Source organism: Nyctibius grandis, chromosome Z (assembly GCF_013368605.1).
Source record: "Nyctibius grandis isolate bNycGra1 chromosome Z, bNycGra1.pri, whole genome shotgun sequence".
Lineage (NCBI taxonomy): Eukaryota > Metazoa > Chordata > Aves > Nyctibiiformes > Nyctibiidae > Nyctibius > Nyctibius grandis.
The window spans coordinates 23850375-23875760 of record NC_090695.1 but is presented as its reverse complement, the minus strand read 5'-3'; the positions used below and the strand labels follow the sequence as shown (position 1 = coordinate 23875760).

Sequence of the window (25386 nt, the reverse complement as noted above, 5' to 3'; positions counted from 1 at the left end):
TCATCTATAAAGATATTGAACAGCACCGGCCCCAGAACTGAGCCCTGGGGAACACTGCTAGTGACCGGCCGCCAGTTGGACTTTCCCCATTCACCACCACTCTCTGGGCTCGGCCATCCAGACAGTTTTTAACCCATCGAAGAGTCCACCCATCCAAGCCCTGGGCAGCCAGTTTATCTAGGAGGATGCTGTGGGCGACAGTGTCGACTGCCTTACTGAAGTCTAGATAGACTACATCCACAGCCCTGCCCTCATCAACTAAGCGGGTCACTTTATCATAGAAGGAGATCAGGTTGGTCAAGCAGGACCTGCCTTTCATCAATCCATGTTGGCTGGCCCCAATGATGAAACAATTTTCCAAGGCTTTCTGTATATTTGGTCTTTATTTCTTAACTTAACACACTAAACTTAAAGCTTATTCTGTTTTGTGCATGAGTTTGGTTATTACTTTGATAATACCTGACTTGGTAAAAAACATGAAGAACAAGTCTATATAACAATGCATGGTTTTCTAAAATGAGTGTATTTTATATTTGTTTGTTAAGATTATGCATAATTAACTACTTTGTTGACTGAAAAAAAAAAGAAGGGGAGAAAGGTAAAATTCAGTTGCCTTGAAAAAAAAAAGATCTTTCATTTCCTTGAAGCTGCTTCTGCCTCAGAGTTAAAAATATGTTGGGCTTTTTCCTATAATGAACTCAGCAAATGTGGGCTAATTAAGTGGAATCCATCTTCTTTCTCATGTGTTTTCTTGCTTGCCACAAGCAGCTGCTTTACATTACGTCTCTGGAGTCAGCTGCTGTAGTTTAGCTCTAAGGTTTGTAACTTTCAAAGGCACTGCATTAGTAAGTTTGAACCCCCAAGCTCTTGGGAGACTTGCTGTGATTTCAGATCTTCACATTCTCACAGGTCAAGTGTATACAGACCATGTGTGCTATCTGCACTCCTGATCTGAAATCACAGTATGCTCTAAATGTTCAAAATCAGGGAAACAGCTTCTCCTTGAATGTCATCCTCAAGTTCATGGGAAATATTAGAGAAGCATATGATGCATGGTCTTTTCTTCTGACCTTTGGAAACTATGTGATGCCACAAGGGATTTTTACAGCTATGTGTTTTCTTCCAAATAGGTTACTTTCTGCAATGGATACTACTCTCTCTTTAGAAAAGGTGCCCAGTGCTTTTTCACTGTTTGAGCACTATGCAGACAGTCCAGGACAAAGCAGCCAGCACTCCTTAAAACATGTGGCTGGTAAGCATCTCTGAATATCGTCTGTACAAAAGCTAATGTTTTGGCAACGCTGTGGAAATTTTATGAAGCTAAAACTAGAATCTATTTAGAAGTATAAATTTGCAAACCATGTAATTAGCAATCAGAGCTGAATGTAAAATGAAGTCTAATCGTGCACAAGTGTTTGGCTTATAGTAGGATACTAAGACGAGCAACAGAAGGAAAAGTGCTAAAGTGGGGGACTGTGGTATCATTTAAGGTATCTGTACCTCAGACTAGCAGAAGACCTCTATCTGTGAATCTCCCAGGGCTAAAGAAGTTGCTGTTCCTTTGCAGGGAGGGACATAAGAGGCAATTAAAGGGTCTCCTGAGTTTTCTTCCTCCAAGAGGGGCAGCCCCAGCATTGCTGGTGTTGGGAGGAGAGCAGGGGGCTGGCTGATGGCCGAAGTCCCTGGGTTTATGTCATGTGAATGGAGGCACCTAAAACCCTCATGGGATGTGAAGGGAAGGTGGTTAACTGTAGCTGGAAACAGCCTTTGCTTCAGAGAGCAGCGGTGAAAACTGCACATGATGAAAGGGTTTATTCATGTCTATCTGATATTTCATATCCTGTAAATAGCCTGCCTGTGTGGGCTTTCTGCTCTGCCTGTAGATATACCTACAGAAATTATCTGGATCTGGACACTGTCAATGAAGAGTTTGTCAGCACCGATTTGTGGAATCATTTTCCTCATTACGGGGTTTCACTCCAGTGCTTCTTTCTCAGGTGAAGGTTTGTTTTGGGAGCTTGGATCTCACTGTCATGCTTTGTGACCTCCCATTCACCATCACACACACCACTGCCATCGTAGTCATTCTCTGGCTTTTAAGTGATGCGTCTTTCTGACGTGTTTGGTCCGTGAGCACTGGAACAAGAACTTTGATTTCACTAAGGTGCTTTGTTTCATGGCTGGACTTTCAGATGCCTAGTGGGACACTGGAGAAGTGCCATCCTGTGCAGACTCTCCATTGTCTAATAAGAGCTGAGTGCACTCAGCAGTGTCACTGTGGGAAGATCGTCTCTCCTCCACACCACTACTTTTATTAGACTTAGAGGAACTGAGTATCGCTGAGACCCTAAATTCCTTGTCAGATATGTATGAATTTGCCTGTGGCGTTCAAAGCTTCTCAGGTGAGGCTGGACAGTGTTATCTCAGCTTCATTTCTTTAGGAAGTCAGATAGATCTTTTTTGTAACCCACTCTCAGCCAGAGTTAACTAAGTGGTGCAAATTGGCCACGTGTCTTGGTTTAGTTCCTAAACTCCCTCTTGCAATCCCATGGATGCAACCATTCTTTCCTCCTGGGCTGCTACCTACTGGCAAGGTAATCCAGGAGGACAGACCCATTTTGTCATGCTGTATTTCTTTTTCCCACAAGTCACTCCAACATGTTTTTCCCCAAACTACTGAGATTTGCTTTTCAGTTTGATTTGCATTATCTACTGTGTTTGCTGAACATCAAATGGCTCCAGATCAGTTTGCTTTGACAAATTGGAAATGAATGACTGTTCACTAGCAAGTAACCTTCAAAGCTCCTCATCGTTCTTCTCTTTTCTCATACTTTCTTCTCTTTCTCTTTCTAAAATACCCGGTTTTCATTCTTCACTTCCACTACCAAGTATTTCAATTGCTATTGTGATTTTTACGTTGGTGAGCAGTGGATAAAATATACTTTTTTTTTCAAGATTACACCCTTCCTGAAGTGAAATAGAGGTAAATGTCTACATGAAACTTTATTTGGAATTGAACACCTTGAGTACATCATTTATCACATACTGGAGGCAGATGTCATACACTCTCAGAATTTTTTTGACTGAAGCCTTTTGATAAAATACACATGAATTTGCCATGTATTTGCCATGCCAATTCACATATTTTTCCTTCAGAAAGTATAGTCTTTTACTGAATAATTTCATAGAGCTTTATTTTCACCACTTCAGAAACTTCTTTCCTTCAAAATGCCCTCTTTTTCCAAATTTTCCATATCCAACAATGAAAAGCCCTTTTCCATCAAATTCTTCCTCCTTTCATGTAAGCCACGCCATTAACAAATGTGTAACTGTAAAAAACCCTTGCAGTATGCCCCTGAGCATACTGGAACCCAGGCTGTGCCATGAGAAGTGTGGGTAAAATTTAAAAATCAAAAAATTATTATTTCCAAAGCCTGCTGTGAGTCCTGCCCTTTTATACCAGAAGGCAAGGACCTTTGCTGGTTGTAACAATCTTCCATTAAAATCACAGAGGAATGTAACTGTTGTCCTTCTTCAAGTCCACAAAGCTGAGGAAATGTTATTTCTCATTACATGGGAAAGGAATAAATATCCATAAAATATTTGGGATAATTATTCTTTCTCCTGGGGGCTGTGAAGATTAGGTAGCGTGAAGGAAAATCTTCCTTACACCACAGCACTTGAATGAAAACTGAACTGATGAGAAAATGTCACACTTTTCCGTTGAAAAATATGATTTAGTCAAACTTGTGGTACAAATATCGCATTTCTTTTACTAAAATTAATTTTAAAAGGGACTAGCACTTTGATAACACATAAGTGTTAATTTCTGAAGAGAATAATTCAACTTCTTACTTTGAAATTACTTCCTTTCAAAAGTTTGTTGCATATTATGCGACAGCAAATTAGAAATTAAATATTTCTCAGTGTTAACTGAATTTTGATCTATAACTTTTTTTTCAGAAGTTTCATTCATTAAGCTAGCTTCTTTCAGATTTGGCGTAATAACAAATCTTGCAGTTGTGGGGTTTCTGTGATCATAAATAGCAGTTTTTAGGCAACTTCACAGGAAAAAAAAGCTGGTTTCCCCACCGGGTCCACTGAAAGGAAGTCTCTTCCTAAAAATGAACAGTTTTTAAATTAACCAATTCTAGATGTAGTCAAAAGACAAAATGCAGATTATTTTTAGCAATGAGAAGAATAATTTTTTTCAATGGGAAGCAGATGTAATCTTACTGTACTAGTAGCTCTCTGTATAAATCATAAGGGAACAGCCAGCATCTGCATTTGCCTTGTTCATGCCACAAGGGATCATCATCATTCCTGTGAAGATAACTGAAAAAAAGCCAAAGCTTTCTGCTGAGATTCTAAGAGAATTCATGCAGTATGGAAATGTACTGGGTGAAGAAATAAAACCATGTATTTTCATTCCCTGCAATCACTTTAACAAAGAACATCTTTTGGGGCTTTTTGCTTCTTTGCCGTTTTCTTTTACCTTCCCTCTCTTTTAAGCCATAATCATAGAGGGGAACAATATCTCATCACGGGTGGATCTGTGCCGATTAAGAGACAAAGTTTATATGAAATCTGGGAAACCTTGGAGGTCTTTGAAGGACTTTTTGTGAAGGATGTTCCTGGTTGTCCCATGAGGTTCAAGTGCTTTGGCAGAACTCAGGTTCACCTGCGCACCAAGGATCATCTGTCCACATGGTCTGTGGGGAAAATGACTGTGCCAGGCAGGAGGACCTGGTAGTGCACCTGCAATAAGAGTCCATCTCTGGGCAGGGGTGGACCCAAGGCTGCAGGGAGCCTCCTTCTCCCCAGACTGTTAGCGCGGGAGCTCTGAGCTTTCCTTTACCTAAAGCACATCCCTGCTGCTGTCAGTCTCATTGGATTTGACACACTGCATGAATCCCTTCCTACTGTGGCAGGTCCTTTCCCCTGCCCACTGTTCTGGGATCAGCTACATACGCCTGTCTCTGGAGGAAACTTTCTTCTTCTGCAAGCTCCCTCTCCCCGTCAGTGAGCTATCCCATGCTGTTTGCTACAAACAAGTGCTTTCAGTCTCCACTTTCATGACCATCCTTTTTATAGGGTGTCCTCTGCTCTGACACCTGTGCTGCAAGGCAAGGTCAGGTAATGGAGAAGGTGATCACCCAAAGGAGCCTGTGTTAGGCTTCCGGGTCTTCTGGCCTTTCTGAGGAGGTGGCCTGAAATTCTCAGAAGTCTCTTGGGGATTCATCAGCGCATATGCCTCAAAGTGGAGCACAGAACTGGAGAGCTCTCCCTGTGACTGAAGGGAGACGATCTCCAGGGGAAAGGAGAGGGATCACTGGAGTTGTATGACAGCTCTGTGTGTCCAGGATTGCCACAGCCCTGGGGCCCTCCCTGCTGGAGGTTGGAATCGAGCAGCCATGCCATGACACATCTGCATGATGGTACTGCCCCATAGGGAAGGACCCCAAGAGCTGGGCAGGGTGTGGGTACACACTTTGCGCTGGGTTCAGGTGGTCCTGGTACTAGGACTGGATCTTATTTTGCCCAGACTGTGAGGGAAATGGACAGATTACAATGCTGAGCAATTAACTTTTCTGTTCCTAGTTTAGGAGGACCCATTGCCCTAAAACTGCACCAGTATTATCCATATTTCATGTACTTGCTGTACTTGTGGAAATAAGCAACCTCAGTGAAAATAAGTGACCAGGTTGTCTCATGAACCTGTAGGTTATTTGGCTGAAAATACAGGAGTGTGAATAACAATGGGAGACTTTGCTCTCAGTCCCACAGACACCGACTGTCATACCTCAGGAAACAAATTCGGCCACCAGCACCTCCATTGCTGTTTACTGGGCTGTGAATGACGGTGATGCCATTGACTGCTTCCAGGTCTACTGTATGGAGGAGCTGCAAGCCAGCAAAGATGCAGGAGGTACATAAGGTCTTGCCTTCATGATGGCAGGAGTCCTTTATGCTCTGGTCTGGGGTCAGCAGGGGGGAGGTCAAGCTGCAGGGGAGGGCCCTGAACACAGAAAGAAGAGGGGCTGTGAAGACATCATGCATAGGACTAAGGACAGGTAATGGTGGAGGAGAGCATGAGGTGGATGTCATTCCTTCTCCTCCCCTTTGTGCCCCAAAATGCAAGATAAATATCATGGTCTGTAAAGTGCAGGGCAGTTGTTTGCAGAGAAGCAGCAACATCCCTGTTGAGGTGCCCTTTTATGAAGTAGCCTGATCTTCAGAGAGGATGTGTCCATGCTGCCCTGTGGGTACTCATGGGAAGTGCAGATAGAGCTCCCAAGGACCAATTAAGCAACCTGGACGTCCATAAATCCATGGGCCCTGATGGGATGCACCCGCGGGTGCTGAGGGAGCTGGCGGAAGTCATTGCTAGGCCACTCTCCATCATCTTTGCTAAGTCATGGGCAACGGGAGAGGTGCCTGAGGACTGGAGGAAAGCGAATGTCACTCCAGTCTTCAAAAAGGGCAGGAAGGAGGACCCGGGTAACTATAGACCGGTCAGCCTCACCTCCATCCCCGGAAAGGTGATGGAGCAACTTGTTCTTGGTGCTGTCTCTAGGCACATCAAGGATAGGGGGATCATTAGGGGCACTCAACATGGCTTCACCAAGGGGAAGTCTTGCTCAACCAACTTGATAGCCTTTTATGAGGATGTTACCCGGTGGATAGATGATGGTAAAGCTGTGGATGTGGTCTATCTCGATTTCAGTAAAGCGTTTGACACGGTCTCCCACAGCATCCTCGCAGCTAAACTGAGGAAGTGTGGTCTGGATGATCGGGTAGTGAGGTGGATTGTGAACTGGCTGAAGGAAAGAAGCCAGAGAGTAGTGGTCAGCGGGACAGAGTCCAGTTGGAGGTCTGTGTCTAGCGGAGTTCTGCAAGGGTCGGTACTGGGACCAGTTCTATTCAATATATTCATTAATGACTTGGATGAGGGATTAGAGTGCGCTGTCAGCAAGTTCGCTGATGACACAAAACTGGGAGGAGTGGCTGAGATGCCGGAAGGCTGCGCAGCCATTCAGAGAGACCTGGACAGGCTGGAGAGTTGGGCGGGGAGAAATTTAATGAAATATAACAAGGGCAAGTGTAGAGTCCTGCATCTGGGCAAGAACAACCCCATGTACCAGTACAAGTTGGGGACAGAGCTGTTGGAGACCAGCGTAGGGGAAAGGGACCTGGGGGTCCTAGTGGACAACAGGATGACCATGAGCCAGCAGTGTGCCCTTGTGGCCAAGAAGGCCAATGGCATCCTGGGGTGTATTAGAAGGGGTGTGGTCAGCAGGTCGAGAGAGGTTCTCCTCCCCCTCTACTCTGCCCTGGTGAGGCCGCATCTGGAGTATTGTGTCCAGTTCTGGGCCCCTCAGTTCAAGAAGGACAGGGAACTGCTAGAGAGAGTCCAGCGCAGAGCCACGAAGATGATTAAGGGAGTGGAACATCTCCCTTCTGAGGAGAGGCTGAGGGAGCTGGGTCTCTTTAGCTTAGAGAAGAGGAGACTGAGGGGTGACCTCATTAATGTTTATAAATATGTAAAGGGCAAGTGTCAAGAGGATGGAGCCAGGCTCTTCTCAGTGACATCCCTTGACAGGACAAGGGGCAATGGGTGCAAGCTGGAGCACAGGAGGTTCCACTTAAATTTGAGAAAAAACTTCTTTACTGTAAGGGTGACTGAACACTGGAACAGGCTGCCCAGAGAGGTTGTGGAGTCTCCTTCTCTGGAGACATTCAAAACCCGCCTGGACGCGTTCCTGTGTGATATGGTCTAGGCAATCCTGCCCCGGCAGAGGGATTGGACTAGATGATCTTTCGAGGTCCCTTCCAATCCCTAACATTCTGTGACTCTGTGATTCTGTGAAGGGGACGGACCTCATTAGGTTTTTAGGGCCCTGCATGTACTTTGGAAATGTGTCCTAATAAAAAAATAACAGGAAAAGATAATTGGTATTTCCACGGTATTTCCACATGTAGACAAAGATTTTTTCCAAAATGACATTAAAATATTTCAAATGTTATATATGAAATTGAGAAAAGAGTATTGAAATGTTCATTCATTAAAAAGCTCAGACTAATCATAAAGTCACTTTAAGTGACTGGGCTCTGCACAAATCCATGTGTGCATGTGTGTATGTGGGTGCATGTGTGTATGTGTGTGCATGCTGAAGGATGCTAAGGGCTTTTTGTAATAGCTAATTTATAGCTCAGGGCTATGAAGTCCGTTATGAGAAATTGTTACATTACAGAGCAGTGAAACCATGGTTGTCAACTGCTGATTGTACATCCCAAATTTGCATCCTTGTCCTCAGTACGACTGAGGGCCATAATCTCCCCTTGCCGTCGGTGGGGTTTGAGTGCACTCAACTCAAGGGCACGTCAGAAATTTTCGGTCAAAACTGAGTCAGAGTAAAATATGTAGATCTTGGCTAGTAACACTTTCTGGATTTTTTTTTAATTGACTGGTTTTTACATGTTAGTTGAGAGGTGCAATCATAGGCCCTACCAGTGCAACATGTGACTGTGACGTCCCGTGCATGTGTGTGTTCCTCCTAGCTTTGGTGGAAGAGTACAGAGTGACGGTAAAGGAGAGCCACTGCATTCTGGAGGACCTGGAGCCAGATCGCTGCTACAGTGTGTGGGTCATGGCTGTGAATGGCACAGGCTGTAGCTTACCCAGTGAAAAGGCCATTTTTAAAACAGGTATGTGCATATTGTGGCATTTAGTTATTATTTTGGCATTTGATTATTATAAGCTTCAGATCCTTAGACCAATTCTAGTCCATAGTGTTACTGAAACAGAAAAAACTGCTTCATTTTACCCATCTGGCAGATAGCAGGCAACTCGCAGTCATTTCCCTTTTCACTAAGAGACAGCGGCATAATTGCTTCTGGGAGGAAACTCGAAGGCATTCAGATTTGAAGATGTTTCCAGGCCTCGTGACTGGGGCATTGGGGCAGCGCATGATGAATTTCTCGTCTGCGTGCGCTACAATGCTCCGGGGCAGCTCTGGGATACCCACCTGGCTGCTCCCTGCTGCTGCTGCTTCTCCTGTGGAGAATGAGGCAATGACTGTGTTTTTTGCCTCTCTGCCATCCTCCCAAATACATCTATGTTGCATTGATTCAAATAATCAACTTTTTAGGGGAAGGCCTGGTTTACTAAGATTACATGCTGTGTCTAGCTCAGTGGGACACAGATCTCAGGTGTGGCTGAGAGGCTCTGCTGCTGTTCAAGTGTTATAAATTAAGATGAGTAATTAGATGAGTATTGTTTATGAGCTTCATTTGACTGATTAATTTTTCTGAGCTTTAATTTCTTTAATAATTTGTGTTGATAAAACTATTGCTTCTTAAATTATTAGCAAGGTGAAGCATCTTATGTCCGAGGCCTTCTTACCAGACAGTTTTTTTAGTGCTACAGGATAAAAACTATAATTCTGTTCTTGCAGTCACAAAATACAGACAAGGGTATTTAACAATTTTGTAAAGAAATAACTCTGTACAATACTGAGTTTATTGTTGAAATCACTTGGCAGCAACCACAACTTCAAGCTTTTTTTTAATCCACTGGACTTCAAATTTGTTGATAATCCTCCTTGGTATTCAATTTGCTATTCATATTTTTGGCAAAGATGATTTTCCAGAGAATTCAAAGTAGAAATTCAAATTTTATGGCCTCAACAAATAATTGTGAGCATGGTGCAGAATTCCTGCAAAATGGTCAAATAATAATGAGTTATTACTAGCTAATGAATGATAATTTAGAAAGAGGTTCTAACCTCTCTGAAGTTGTTATTTTTAAGAACTATCTTTGCCTTTTGCTGTCAGGCTCACCATTCTTTTTCCTAAAACTTAAGCCTTCTGAAGAAGTTAATTTCCTTCAGTCTTTGATGCCTTCCTTTGGCCTGTTTCTTTAAGAAAACAAATAAACTAGATCAACTAAGGGCTCATTAAACACCTTCCTTCAAGCTGTGGTGAGCTCCCTCTGGAGTGCACTGAGCCCCAGATGGACTTGTGGGGACACTGCTGAGCACAGACTGATGCAAAACTGCTGCATCCCCTTAACATCAGAGGCAGAAAGATGAGCACCGGTACTGGAAACCAGTTCTTCAGTGTAAGCCCGGCTACTTTGATATAAAGCTAGAATACTTTGATTCTTCAAGTAGCCCAATGAACTCAGCAGCAAGAATTTAGAGAGTTTATTTTTAGTAATTCAGATTAAAAGTTGACACATACAAGAAAATAATTTGCTGGTATATGCAGTTATGGGAACAAACACATTAATAGTGGATCAAAGCTCTGCCTCTCCAGGTGCTGGGAACCCCCACGAGGTTTCCCTGTTGGGAGTGTACCCATGGAGGTGGCAGTGGTCCTGGGGAGTTTTGGGGAATGCAAGCAGGTGCTGCTGCAGCCTGCATAGACAGGCACCTCCTGTCTCCTGCTCCTTCACCTCTCAAACTCACAGCCTGTCCTCCCCTTCCTTGGGGAACACACTGTTTCCAAGCAGTACTTTCTGTGAAGGAATGATGCTGAAAGCAGCAAGTATCCCTCTACCCCCGCTCCTCCCTGTCTGTCTCAAGCGTATCTCCAGATGAAGGCGCTTTGCAATCCTAAAGACATAGGAGTGAATGTACCTTCTTCTGTTGTACAAAATCTATGTCATTCTCACCCTGTATCTGAGGGACAGAGTAAGAACTTACCCTTTTCAGCTCTTTGCCTCTTATAAGACCACTTACATGAGTGCTAGAATATTACTAGGAAATCAGATATATATCGTCACTGCAGTTAATTTGTTAAAAAAATCTCAGGAACACAGTAACAACTTTTTCTGGTATGCTGACTCCATCTACTCTTTAGACAGATCATTTCAAATAAAAAAAAATGCTTGATATCTTGTGACATACTCTTTACACATACATAAATGTGAGTATGTGTGTCAGTTGCTGAATGCAGGTATTGGGGGATTTAGCTATTAATTTTTCATTCTTTAGAAATAGATGCATTTAAAAACAGACAATAATCAAATATGTCAGAAGAGAATTAAGGGATTATTGCTAAGGGAGCTACACAGATGTATTGTCAGACGAGAATCTATCCCATAGCTTCTTCTGCTGAATACCTAGATTAGCTGTTCCTGTAGGAAAACATCAAGTACGTCTTAACCCGAACTGCTAACCTCCTGATTCTCACTAAACCAGGAAATCGATATGTACTTGTGGGTGTTTTTCTTTCCTTTTCTACCAATAAAAAATTATTTTTCTTACAGAACGGAAGGCAACTGGAATGCTGATTGCAGTTCTATATGATTATCTTGTCATAAAATTGTCTAATTTCCACTTTTGTCTTAGGCCGCCTATTTGGAGTCCGGTCTCTTTAAAAGCAAAATAACTTTCTATGACCTTTTTTTTTGCTAATAACCTTTCTTTTAAGGTTTGGTATTAAGACTGTTTCTATGAGTTTCAACAACAGATTGTGAAGTTCATTTATGTTGCTATTCCCTGGAAAGGGAAAGAGCAAGTGAATACAACTAATCCGTTTTCAGCCTACAATGTTGGATGTGTGACTGCACAAAATAGCTTTTGATTACTTGCATTCAGTGCACCATTTTACATTCAGTTTTCTGTATTCCAGTTGGGCCTGTAGTTCTTAAACTGAGGCGCTAAAAATGAGAAATTACAGGACCAAATTTTAGCATTGCAAAAATAAACAGGACATAATTAAGCAGAAAGTCAGCATCTTCCCGTCAATTCTGCAGCAGCACATTTGTTTCTGATGCAGTTCATGAAGGGACTGCTGAGGACAGGATTGAGGTGATGCGCGGAGAGCTGTAGGCAGTACTGCCTTGGTGCTTTGCTCCTTGAAGATTGGTAGAAATGAGGAAAATGTGCTTGAGGAAAGGCATAAAAATCTACATGGGCATTCTAAGAATGTGCAGAAATGCACAGATATTCCCAGTGACTTTCCCAGCGTGGGTTTTTTTTCCCCCATAATGTAGCTCTCTGTCATTGAAACACAAGAAAAAGATCATTGCTGGATGGGCAAAACTAACCATCCCATGGGTTTTTGGGGAGGTGATTCTTCCCTTCCCCCACAGGCACCCCCAACACCTGCTGATGCTCTCTGTACGGTACACCTAACATGTCTTGTCCTCCTGTCCCCAGCGCCTGCCATCCCCACCATCACAGCCAAGGACTGCACGGTGTGCTGGGACATGGCCACCGTCCGCTGGCACACTGGCTCAGTGTTGGCGGAGTCCTTCACCCTGGAGTACTGCCGGCAGCACTCGCCAGAAGGAGAGGGGCTCAGGTCAGTGCTGCAGTCGCAAGCATCACTCGCCCAGATGAGGCAGCCGCTAATGAGTGTCCCCCACACTGTGTGTCGGTACGCCGGAGAGCACTCTGCCTTCACCTGCTCAAAGAAGAAGTCTGCTTGTGTGTGCTGAGGAACTTACAGGGTGGAAATTAGGGGTGGTGTCTGCTTATGCCAGACCCTCTCTGGTTTCCCCTACACTGTACTGTGTAGAGAAGAGGTCAGGGAGGGACGTAGGCACCGCTGAACCATGAAACCATGCACTGTGCTGAAATGCAAAGAAAATTATGTGGTGCTCTGTATGTCCTTGGGGCTTGGGTTTGTTTGTTTGTTTGTTTGTTTGTTTTAAAAACACCGAGAATGATATTCCAGCAAAATAGACTTGCAGAGATCTGAAAGGCTTTGGGAGGTGGGGAGTGACTTGCCATATGGAACACTGTGGAAGAGCCTCAGCACAGCTGAGTTTGTCTGTCTTCACCTCCCCGGGCAGCCTGATTTAGGGTCTTACCCCAGGGGCTAGCTCACATGAACTTCATGGAGATGTGGCAGAGACCCCTTGCAGTCAAAATTAGTGAAGTGAACTAAAGAGTTCACAGGTTTTTAGACACTAAAATTGCGCACACCTTGCTCCTTACAAAAGCAGGCTAAAAATTTAAATAAAAAACTTCTGCAGGATTGGGAGACATCTTTTTCCATGCCGTACTAGTGTGCTGTGTTAACACAACCAAGGAGAGGTCTTGCCCAGCTCTCCTGCCTCTTGAAGAGCAATCATGACCTGCTCTGTTTTGTACATATTTCGTGAGGCCATCAGGTCCCTGTCAACCTGCCAAAGTCACTGTTGGTCAGGGATAACGTAGCTCCTCCCAAAACCTGTGCTGTGTGTTTACCCTCGTTTCTTTGCAGTTAACGGGAATTGCCTCTTTTTCTCAAAACTGAACCAGCACGTGTGCCAGTTTCTGTAATCAGTGAGCAAGGTGTTGATAACACCAAGCAGTTTGCTTGTGTGGTGATAACTGTGGCAAAAAGCTACCAAAACTGACCCATTCCCTTTCTCGAGTGATCTTGTGCAAAGTCTAACATGTTTGTCATTACACTGAGTCACAGTTGACTTTTTGGCCTCCCTGCGGGCAGAAGTTGTCCTCTTACTGTGACAACTGTGAAAAATTCCCACAGGACAAAATAATGAATTTTCTCAGAATTGCTGTACTTTAAACTTCTGTATTTGTTGAAGAGGTCTGACCTCTTTTTACAGTGTCAAAGACCATCTTTTACCACTTATTTTCCCTCAAAGCAATACTTCTCATTCCCCTCCCAAAATCAGCCCCTCAAGGTTAACCTCAAAAGCTTCTATAATGGCACATGATATTTCAGTGATGGAGAAATTTTTTTTTAAGATTTCTATTTAATTTTTTTGCATAAAGCCAAAAAAAAAGAGCCCACTGGTAGACAGAGCATACTGCCTGTATTGCTCCCATCCAAGGCCCCTAACATGCTAGTAAGGGTTAGAAATCAATTCCTTATGTAGCTGATATAGTGAGGAGCTGCCTTCTGGGAGTACCTTAGGGAGCTTAGAGTTCCTATGTCAGGTACTTATATCAGGTGGAATAAAACTGTGTCTTTATGCACACCTATGAGCATTTGGGCCTGGAAATGCTGCATTTTCTTCTGGTTGCTTTCCTGGAAAGCTTGGAGTTTGTCTTTCACAGGTTTCCTGGGCAACACTCACCTTGGGCACCAGCCAATCGTGGAGCCCTCTGACAGACAGCCTGTGCCTCTCATGCTTGCAGCAGCCCCATAGTTGAGCAATTTCCCAGTCCCTGGGTGGGAGTTCAAACACATTTCTCTGCAACCCTGGGAAGTTCATACAACTGATGCACAGCAGGAAAGCAGAGGTGGGGAAAGGACATCCAAGGGAAGCCCTGGAGAAAGCAGCATGGTCCCATCCCACAAGGCTGCTTTTACACATGTCATTCTGGGAGTTCATCCAAAGCAAGGGACGCCGCCAAGGGAGCAGGCAGGCAAAAATGCCCCTATTGAACAGCTGGAGATGTGTGTGGAGCCCCTGGTCTGGTCTGGCCCCCTGTAGCCTTCGGCATATCACAGAATCACAGGATGGTTGAGGTTGGAAGGGTCCTCTGGAGGTTGTGTGGTCCAACCCCCCTGCTCAAGCAAGGCCATCTAGACCCAGTTGCCCAGGTGGCTTTTTAATATCTCCAAGGAGGTCCTTGAAGCAGTCCTGGAGCAGTCACAGCTCCCCAGGGAGAGAATTTGAAGAACATCTGGAAATAAATCCTCATAAAAAGTTCCTTCTAAATACCATTTTAAAAGTCTATATTTTCCCCTTTGGGTTCTCTCTCCTTGCCAGCTTGCCACCTGAGGGACATGGTTTCATATAAAACTATCTTAAATCTTCTTCAACAATGAGTCCCTGGCCTGCTGCTGTGGTTTTAAAGCTCCTTCCTGGGTTGATTCTGTTTCCAGAATCTTTATGAGGCTTTGAAATGTTTCTTTCTGTTTCCAGAGCTCTGTTATTTTCTTTCCATTCAGCCTCTTTGTGTTGAGAAGTCAATGGAGCTGTGGGTGGAAGATGGAAAACTGCGAGAAATGTAGTCCAGGGATTACGTGTGTGGGCTGTTCAGATGGAAACCATGTATCACATCATGAGAAATCTGTAAGACTTAGGGAGGCAGAAATTAGTACAGTATGCAGTGAGCTCCTAAAAGTGGAAGTGACTGAGTGTCATCTGCTCTGCCAATGCAAGACCAGCACTGCTAGCAACCGAAACTTTCTGTCTACCTGTAGAACAGGTCTAATGCTGGAAAAAGGAGAGCAAGCCTCCCTCGTGTTGCATTGCCCACATGACTGTCCTGCCAGCTCAGGAAAAAAGGTGTGGAAAGTAGGTAATCTTCCTCCCCTCTGACTGTGCTGGCCTTGCTGTCTGAGGTAGCAGAGAGGGCCGTTGCAGGTGGTGCTTTAGTGGTCTCACCCCAAGACAGCCAGAGCTGGGACAGAGGAGTGAAAAGGGAGCATGCGGCACAGCTGGGAGCAAACTCAGAACTATTTGTTCTTTATTTTTAGCTTCAAGAGATTTTTCCACCCATGATACAACCCTTCTGTGTGCTTCTTCACATATCTTGAGATCCTTGCATGCTTTCAGCTCTAACTCCACATTGGTGATACCAGCACAAGTCTGGAGGTGCTGCTTCCGTGGGATCTTGGGGGTGGAGATGACAATTACAGCACAGAGGGCATTCTGAATCACTGCAAAGTGTATCATTTGCTGGGTTCATGCAATATTAAAAAATATCATCTAGATGTTGTTTCCTTGAAATAAATGAGGATGCTGATGAGAGAAACATGCATCAAAACACAGCATCAGATTTCTCGAAACCCAGGAAAATCACAACTTTAACAACTCCTACTGTAATATTCCTTGGCAATTTAAAGGTGAAGAAACATGTAACTCCTTTCTGTTCTGCTCTGAATAGCATGTACCTGAAATTTTGAGACTGGATTTTGAGGCTTAAAGATTCCTCTTATAAAGAGAGGTATTAAGAGCAGATATTTAAAATATTTAACTTCAAATATTTCTTGAGTTTTGTATCGTGATACCAAGATGTTATGGAGACAGTGCAAATATGATAACATACAGGCTAAAGACTAGGATGCCTCATGCTTTGATAATAACATTATTACATTTCCAATCGTCTATAAAGTGGGCAGGTGTATTTAAAGTAGAAAAGAGATGACATAAAAAATGTTGTAGGTGGATTTCTCTTTCTTTCATGACCAAAATTACACAGTTCAATACTTCAGGTGGGCTTGAGGAAGATCTAGCAGCAATGGTTGTTACAAGAACTTTGAAATGAAACAGGCTTTCCATCAACACAGTCAGGATGCATTTTCCCTTCCCTTCTCCTGTGGATAACCTGTATGCTGTAAACTAAGCAGTAATCATACCTTCTCCTCATCCTGGATTTTTTATCACTGATTGCAGGGTCAACCTGAACCATGACAAGCTACAGTGATTGCTGGAGAGCCCTCAGTATTCACTTCCCCCTTCTCCCTATCCTCTAAACAGAAAGAGAGGCAACAGCAAGATCTGTTTCTTCTTTGCATGCAGACTCTTGTGAGCTCAGAGCTGGCTCAGAGCATTGCAAATGAAATTCCTTCTTGTTGGCATATTCAATTTCATTAGTCTGCAGCAGTGGGACTGTTTTTTAAGCCTTAATCGTAGCTAAAATTGATGGGCTGTTATTCTTAGGCAGCTTAAAGCTTGCTAAAATAGATTGCCAACCAGAGAATACTATTTCAAATTCTGCTCACTGTTTTACTGACCAGATCTGCTTAAAGTCCTACTTTTCTGTCTCACTACTACAACTGAAAAGAGGTGTGCTATTAGTCTCAGTTTTAAACATGCAACCAAATTCTGATTTGGAGAATTTCAGATTTGAAAGAGGACCAAGTCTGAACTTTGATGGCTGACTCTATTCTGCAATTGGCTGGACCCAAACTCTTCTCTGAAGATCCAGGCTCTGGGATCCACACTGCAGAATATGAATACCCCAGGTCTACTCATTACACCAGAATGTACCTGCCTACTTGGATGTAGAAACAATTTTGTGTTTTATTAACTAGCCATAAGTTAAACAGCACATAGTGAAAAAGAAGATCTCCTGATTTCTTTGAAAGGGCACTCACGTGGCATTTTCCAGAAGACAGAATAAAGAGACATATATAGGGCATCACTGTGCTTAAGACATGTTGACCTACATGTTGCCACAAACAGCTTCTGATGAACAGCTTAGCATATCCTCCCTTCATCTCACTTGTAACTGTTGGGTGAAAACTTCTTTCTAGTGGTCTATGCTTGAGATTCACACCAAAAATGTCAGGATGGTGCTTTTAAGGAACAGATTGGGTGAGACTTGTCTAGGAAGCATGGACAAATTTCTTCAAAGCTTAGGTGCCCACTTCTTTTCCCATGCCTCTGCTTGCATCCTTGTTTTCCTTTCTCTCACTTCTTTTATATTTGCTTCCTTGCTCAGTTCCCATCTTGTATTTTTCTTTGACTCGTCTTTCCTTTTTCTCTTGTCCCCTGTACTCAAATGAGCCTTTTTCCTCTTTCAAGTCCAAAGATCTCAAGTTCTCATCAGGCAGCTCATCAGGTTGCAGTTCTTCCCTGAACCTTTCAGTAAGAATTGACCAGCCTGCCAAACTGCCGGTGCCTTGCTGAAGTGCTCTCATGATCAGGGCTTTGATTAGTCACAAGGGTGAAGCAAACCATGCCATTCCTACCATGTTTGGGTAAACCACTTCTGTTTACTGCATCAGTTCCAGCATTAATATAACACATTCCCCAAAGGTGGCATGGCCCCACACTGATCACATAAGAGCCCCAAACTCTCTGAAATTATTTCAAATTGAAAAAAGATCACAGGAGCACCCAGTGCTTTTTCACAATGCTTTCCATCACTTTTAATGACAACTGTCAGTACAAAATACCTATTACTAATAAGGACGATGCACCAGTCTTTCCCCAGGATGCAATCCTCCTAGATGCGGAGCTCTATGTGGTGTTTGCAGGAATTTGGTGTGTGTAGGGCTGTGGGATTTTACCTTTATGTGACAAATGCAGCAGAGACAGGCATGTGAAACATCCTGATGGATGAGCACTGATTATTCTTCAGATTATACTGCTCTCTGGTGGGACATAGACAGAAAAACAGTCACTACAAATGAATAGCAATGATCTGATCTGACTGCTGACTTGCCTGCCTTACCTCCTCTGTGGTCACAATAATTAGTGCTGGAAAAGCTAATTTGTTTAATCTAGCTCCCCATAGAGACATTACCTGAAGGAGGGAGACCATCCTGGGCTCCAGTCTCAAACCTGAGGTGGAAAGGAAAGTGCCTTGCACGCTCTCCAAAGGTGTGTCTCCTGTTTGTGAATTTGCTAGAGAGCAGAGCAAGACTCCCGCGTTCAGCCTTTCCTCACACTACCAAGGTTATTGTCTCTCAGCGCAGAGGACAGGGGGGTTGTCTCAAAAGACCTGCATTACACTTGAAAATTTAAATATGTACCATGAAGATTCCTACAAGCATTTCTGGGAGGAAATGATCTAATTTATACAGATAAACAGTCTTTACCTGCAGGTGTACAATGTGGTGGGTATATACAGTCTGGCTTTGCTGTTACCACACAAGGCAAAAATGAGGAAAATCAGGATTCAGTGTATGAGAATTTGTTAAGCCACTCTTTCATACTCCTGACAATATCGAAAATTAAATTGGCATCTTTCTAGCCATCCAAAGTACTTTCACTAGCACTTCAAAGTGCCTGTGAAGCAGATTGAGTGGGTGCTCTCTCTTGCTTTCCTGCAGTGAGTCAAGACATCAGCAGTGGAGGATGTGAGGGCTGGAGCTTTTGTGGCACCACAAAGGGGAGCCTTAGTCAAAGCCAGGCAACTGTGCAAAGGCAATTCCCCTGCTGCTGCCTCTTGCAAAATCAGCCTGTTGGAGCACACAGCACCATGAGGGAGACAGAGCCAAGACTTTATTGATGAACAATTTGTGAGCAAGGAGTTCACAGCAAGAAGTGCACGATTTCTGTACGGTCTCAGATAAGGTTATCCATTCTTTTGGATCAGTACAAACACAACAAGCACATTCACTGTCATGCAACTGAATTAATTACATGGGTTTTTTTTTCTTCAAAAGCTTGTTCATTTTGTAATGCAGCCTTTTCACAGGAGGCGGATGAGAATGTGATTCTGTGCTGCTTGCATTTTATGTGATGACTTATGCTGCAAAATGAACATGAAGTGAGCATTACACCAAATGACTGCACTGAGTGAGAAGATGGTACAGGAACAAAGGCCTGAACACTTGTCAGATGAAATAAGGAGGACCCCTCAAGTAAAATGCCAAAGCTCTACACAACCCAGTTGTTTGTGAAAACAATGTTCGCCTTTCCGATTTGGAGTTTCTCTATGGTATCTGTTGTTTCAGTAGTCAACAGTACTGTTAGGTGGCTTAGCTGTTTGCATAAATTATTCTGTCCTGCTTTGGATATCTGCATACATTTTCATGTATGAAAATCTTCAAAATTTGCAGATCTTTTGCTGGTATAAAGAGACCTGAACTGAAAGTATCCCTGGAGCCCAATGTGAACTATTTCTTCTACTTGAGGGCTGTCAACCCATTTGGGACAAGTGAACAAAGTGAAGCAGCTCTCATCTCAACTAAAGGTAGATCACCATTTTCTGATGTCAAAACAATGGGATGGAGGGGCAAAGCAGCCAAAAATGGCTTTTTCCTCCGGAAATCATAACTGAAATTTCCACTGTGGAAGTAAGCAAGTTATTGAGATGAAAGGGATTGTATTTTATTTGCTTAAAATTAGCACAATCAGGGACTACTTCTCTTGAAGCTGGCAGATTTATGTCAATGTAAAACTGATGTGATCTCAGAAGCAAAAACATTTAATTCTGTCAGAGATATGAAATGATTATATATTCTTGGGGGACCTCAGTTTGCTTTAGTTTGGCAGAGCACATTCTGATAAAAGATTCCACGGTCTCTAAAAAAACCCTGCAATTAAAACCTTGTGGACTTTGCATTTCAGGGATGAGGAAGTATGCAGAGCAGCTTTAAAATATAATGGATGATTTAAACTTTAAGGTTTCCGGATAAACAGTGTTAAATCATGTATGGTTCTTTCAAACCAGCCTCAAAATTCAAATTTGCTATTTTGAAAAAGCAATTGATCCAAAATTATTCAACCTTCTTGAATACTGAAGACTTCTTTATCACCTAGCTGCATTTCTGAATAATAGACTGCCATCAATCAGGAGCAGCTTGGGAGAGTCCTTGCATTTGGACCCAATTTTCTGCCACTCCTACCTGTCAGCAGACACAACTCTGTCCAATTAAGATGGCAGTAATTGTTGCTTAACGTTTTATGATTCATCTCATGTTAACATTGCCAGCCTCTCACAACTGGTGTTTCTTTGTTGTGAATTGTACCAGGAACTCGATTTCACCTGCTGAGTGACACAGCCCATCCTGCTTTGCAAATTTCCTCTGACGCAACAGTGATCCGCCTTCCTGAGAAAGCTAAATTTGCTGGGTAAGTAGCAGCATTATGGGCATGACCACCCTGCAGGGTTCAGGATGGGTCCCTCACTCTTATTTTTGCCTATAGGTAGCTTTCACAGGGCACTAACTAATTTTGTAGAACTGAATTGTTTCAGTCATGTATCCCCTGGTCGTTGTGTGATTGACCCACCTTTCAAGCACTGTAATATCTCAATAAAGCCAGTAGCAGCATTGATGTAGGTGCTGGGAAGAAATCAGTGTTGCACTGAGGAACTCTCAGGAAAGTCAAAGGCCGTTGTACCTCCTGGGACTGCTGGGTTTGCCTCAGTCCATGGTCACTGCTTAATCCTTCAGAGCACCTTCAATCTCAAAGCAACTTGTTGCTGCCCTGAGAAGACCAGATTTGTGGACTTACTTTTGAAAATATTGTAGAAGTAATCCATCCTTTTACTTTGCTCCTCTACTGAGGGCATTATTGGTAATGTTTTCCAAAGTATTTGTGGCTTTGGAGAACAAGGAACTGCTCCTGGGATATGGTAGAACGGTTGTACCAGGCTACCTCCATTCATTGCAAACATGAAGGTTTTTTTACGTATTGATATCAGTCCCATCACAAGCACAGGACCACTTATGTGTTGTGCCATACTGATATGACTTCTTAAAAGGTAATGAGGTATTACTGGCTTAAGCACTTTATTTTACTGTTACAGCTGAATGAGCACAAGATGTTTGTCACTGTGTCTACTTAAAATAGCCATGCTTTCTAGTTTGAAAAGGCCTGCTAAATTTGGCGTCCTTTTTTCCTTCAAAGTCATCTTTTCCACCTTTTGTTAGCTTCATATAATTTTGGGTAAAATTGCATCATTTTCAGTCCTCAAGATGAGTCCATCTCAGTGCAAAGATGAAATGACTCTCAGTGACAACATTCAAATCTTTGATAAAACCCTGCAGTTAGAAGAACAGAGTGCAATCCACTAGTAATTTTACATGCAGCTGCATGACATGACTGTAAGAAATATCACAATATGCTTTTTGCTTTTGCCAACAACACCAAGACGTGTGATGCGGTCAACACACTGGAGGGAAGGGATGCCATCCAGAGGGACCTTGACAGGCTTGAGAGGTGGGCCTGTGCGAACCACATGAAGTTCTACAAGACCAAGTGCAAGGTCCTGCATGTGGGTCACGACAATCCCAAGCATAAATACAGGCTGGGCAGAGAATGGATTGAGAGCAGCCCTGAGGAGAGGACTTTGGGGTGATGGTTGATGAGAAACTCAAGCTGGCAATGTGCGCTTGAAGCCCAGAAAGCAAACTGTATCCTGGGCTGCATCAAAAGAAGAGTGGCCAGCAGGTCGAGGGAGGTAATTCTGCCCCTTTACTCCACTCTCATGAGACCCCACCTGGAGTACTGCATCCAGCTCTGGGGTCCCCAACATAGGAAGGACATGGAGCTGTTGGAACGAGTCCAGAGGAGGGCCACGAAGATGATCAGAGGGCTGGAGCACCTCTCCTGTGAAGACAGGCCGAGAGAGTTGGGGTTGTTCAGCCTGGAGAAGAGAAGGCTCTGGGAAGACCTTATAGCATCCTTCCAGTACCTGAAGGGGGCCTACAGGAAAGCAGGAGAGGGACTTTTTATAAGGGCATGTAGTGATAGGTCAAGGGGTAACGGTTTTAAACTGAAAGAGGGTAGATTTAGATTAGATATTAGGCAGAAATTCTTTCCTGTGAGGGTGATGAGACACTGGAACAGGTTGCCCAGAGCAGTTGTGGATGCCCCCTCCCTGGAAGTGTTCAGGGCCAGGTTGGATGGGGCTTTGAGCAACCTGGTCTAGTGGAAGTTGTCCCTGCCCGTGGCAGAGGAGCGGGAAGTAGATGATCTTTAAGGTCCTTTCCAACCCAAACCATTCTAAGATTCAATGATGATTCTGTGCTTGGTCTACCACCACACTCACTTTACTGTACACCTCTTCCACAAACAGGTCTCCTTCAGTCCTGGGTGAACTGCTGCCTGCTCGGGGACGTCATTACTGGGAAACCATTGTCTCTGCCTGCAGAAGCTACAGGATTGGGATTTGCTACAAGGCAACATCACAGAGGAACGTCCTGGGGCTGAGTGATACCTCCTGGTGCATGCGGTGCTGTCCTACACAAACCAGGTAGAGCTGAGTCAGTCTAGCTGATTGGGAAGTTACTTGTCCATCACATAAACAAAGCTGGCCAGCTTTAAGAATCACAAGAGCAAAAAGGATCTGTCTGCTTTCTTTCTGCAAATTTGAGTAATAAGAAAAGTACAAATACAAAGGAACTTTAGACCTCCTCTTAATTAAAAAAACTTATAAAGGACCTTAAAAATTAAAATTAATCTCAAACAGACAAATTGAGTGCCCTGCACTCAGACAGAGAATAAAACTTAAAAAACTCATTTGCCACTGCTTTGTTATTCCAGACTGTCCTGGTTTTGCTGGGATAGAATCATAGAATCAATTTTCTGTTCAGGAAAGCTGCACTTTTGAGAAGCCTGCAGCACCCGATACAGTGGGAACAAAGTTGGTAAGACACTTTGTTTTAGTTGGTGGCCAGCCGTGGTATGGGGGTTCCCACAGTGATCAAGGCCGTTAGCAGTTTCGAGCTAGTCAGGTGCTAAAGCCAGGAGGAGCGAAAGCGAGGGCAGCTGGCCCAGGCTGGCCAACGGCAGTATTCTATACCATAAATGTCACGCTCACTGTAAATTGGAAAGTGTGCTGGGGACGGCCCCTCTCTTCAATGGTCACCATCCCTGGAGGGTCTCGCCCGTCACTCTGCTCCTGAGGCCACTCTCCCGTTCCCTGTGACCGTCGTGCTGTCGCTGGAGCTGTGGCACTTGCAGGGTTGGACATCGGGCATTTGCTGCTGGGAGCGCGCAGCTTGCGGCCACTGTATGGACTGAGTATAACGCTGTGTATTTTATATGAGCATTGGTATTAGTATTGGTTTTCTTATTTTATTAAATCTGCTTCCATTTTAACCCACGGGTCTCTCCTTCGTTTTCCCAGTTCCCTTTCTCGGCTGGGGAGGGGTCACTGGGTGATCGAATAGCTGGTTATTGTTTAGCCCTGGATGTGGGTAAAATGAAAACACAAGCTCATATCCTGAACTATCACAAAATCCCAGCAAATGTATTTATTTCCATAAATGCAGTCTTTTTAGAATCTGTGTCCACCCACAGGAGATGTCAACCATCCATAGGGAATGCCTTCTCCTGCCTTGTCCTCCACAGTGACAGGCACCCACCTGCCACTGTGGCAGGACTGGCAGGCACTGGGGTAGTGTTCAGCAGGGCCAGTGCCAGGGTGCTTGGAGGTTTGTAAGCCGTAACCCTGTTAACGGTGTAAAGGTGCTCTTGAGCTAAACAAATGTGCCTTTCTAATGCTTTTTTAGTTAGAAATCATATAGCTGCATGATATGCATGAACATAACTGCTTAAATGAAACATCTGAGATGCAGAGGGTTTTGCCAAAGCAGAGCTCATGCTTAAATCCCCTCAAAGACTTGTAATAAGAAAGCTAAAGATGAATATGATTACAGCAAGTTTGCTTTTATCCTGAGAGTCCAAAGATGCCAAGTGAAAGGGCTCATCAGCATGCCAGGCAGGGCTTTAAAGTGATGCACATTTGCTTTGCTTATGTACTGAGCAAAATGCTGTTGCCATGTGATACGCTGCTGTATGAGGCCACCTGTTAATAGGTGGGAGTTAAGCAGTAGGTTATGTCTGGTAAATGACCATGAGGAGGCTCACTGTATTCTGGTTTCCATTTTCCCGTAGCTTTCTTTACAGATTTCTTCACGCCGGTGTGATGAGTGATGTCCGTGTGACAGAACACCCAGCCAGGATCGGCATCCTGTTGGATTACAGTGCTGGAAGACTGTTGTTCTTCAATGCAGAGAGAGGACTGGTGCTGTTCACCATCAGGCACAAATTCACTCATGCTGCTCACCCAGCCTTTGCCCTGGAGAAGGCTGGAGCACTTACCCTGTGCACGGGCATGGATCTGCCGGAGTTCGTGAAGCACAGCTAATCAATGCCCTGCTTCACACTCTCAGGAAAACTGACAATTACAGCGTCAGGGTACAGGGAGGGGAAGGGGGGTGTCAGGGAGTGATGTCTAGTCTTCACCGATGAATGCCACGCACACAGCTCTCCCTCGCATCACCAATAATTGTAGTTAGTGCTCAGCCATGTAATCACCCTGAGCTTGGAGAGAAAATTGACTCCTTCAGATAGACCGTGCACCTAGTGATATACACAGCAGTACTTTTGAGGGGAAAAAAATGTTTTATTAGATATGAGCATTAAGAGGGGGAGGAATGTACTTTCCCTGTGAAAATAATGACAGTGCTAGCTGTCCTTTTAAAGTTGACGATGAGCCTGTGTATAAAATAAATGCATCTCTCACTGCAATACCTGAAAGCCATCATTTCATCATTTGCCAGTACAATCGGAGCCCGAATCCAAGGTGATCTGTTTGAAAAATGTGCAAAAATTTCAACAACTGAACCATTCTGCAGTTTAATACATCTTGTGTTATTGTTTGCTGATTCTTTTCTTTAAATGCACAAATTAAGGAAAATTGGAAACTTAGAAACTTAGAAATCTGCACATTTCCATAATGAATGAGTCCCAGACTAGTCTTTGTATCAGTCCTGTAATGTTTAATATGCAACACCTATCTACCCTGCTTGAAGCAGACAGACAGCTACCTGACTGTGTCAGTAAATATCTTACCTGTAAATAGGTACTCATGAACCACATGTATGAGGGAACTTGATAGTAGTGGTAAAAGTCTTCCCTATGTTCTTCATCCTCAGTTTGTTGGCTAGGTGGCTTCAATGGTGAAGGGAAGGTTGTCACCTGGGACCTTAGAGAACAGTCAAATTGCCAGTGACCTTCTTGTGAATCACCCCTTTCCATCACTGCTTTTTACCTTT

The 25386-nt window shown here is 43.7% G+C and overlaps 1 protein-coding gene across 2 annotated transcripts in view; it reads left to right on the top strand.

Moving 5' to 3' along the window:
• The window catches only part of CMYA5 (cardiomyopathy associated 5), a 51635-nt gene extending 26776 nt beyond the window's left edge, over positions 1-24859 (top strand). Inside the window, exons 6-13 of one of the 2 annotated variants that reach the window (XM_068422448.1) lie at positions 1131-1252; positions 5780-5929; positions 8563-8709; positions 12171-12315; positions 19435-19568; positions 20350-20449; positions 22401-22577; positions 24224-24859. In XM_068422448.1, coding sequence (XP_068278549.1) covers positions 1131-1252; positions 5780-5929; positions 8563-8709; positions 12171-12315; positions 19435-19568; positions 20350-20449; positions 22401-22577; positions 24224-24476 — 1228 coding nt within the window. In that variant the 3' untranslated portion in view covers positions 24477-24859. The remainder of the gene's footprint in view (positions 1-1130; positions 1253-5779; positions 5930-8562; positions 8710-12170; positions 12316-19434; positions 19569-20349; positions 20450-22400; positions 22578-24223) is intronic. The other variant, XM_068422449.1, reaches the window with a different exon arrangement.
• The last annotated feature ends 527 nt before the right edge of the window (positions 24860-25386 follow it).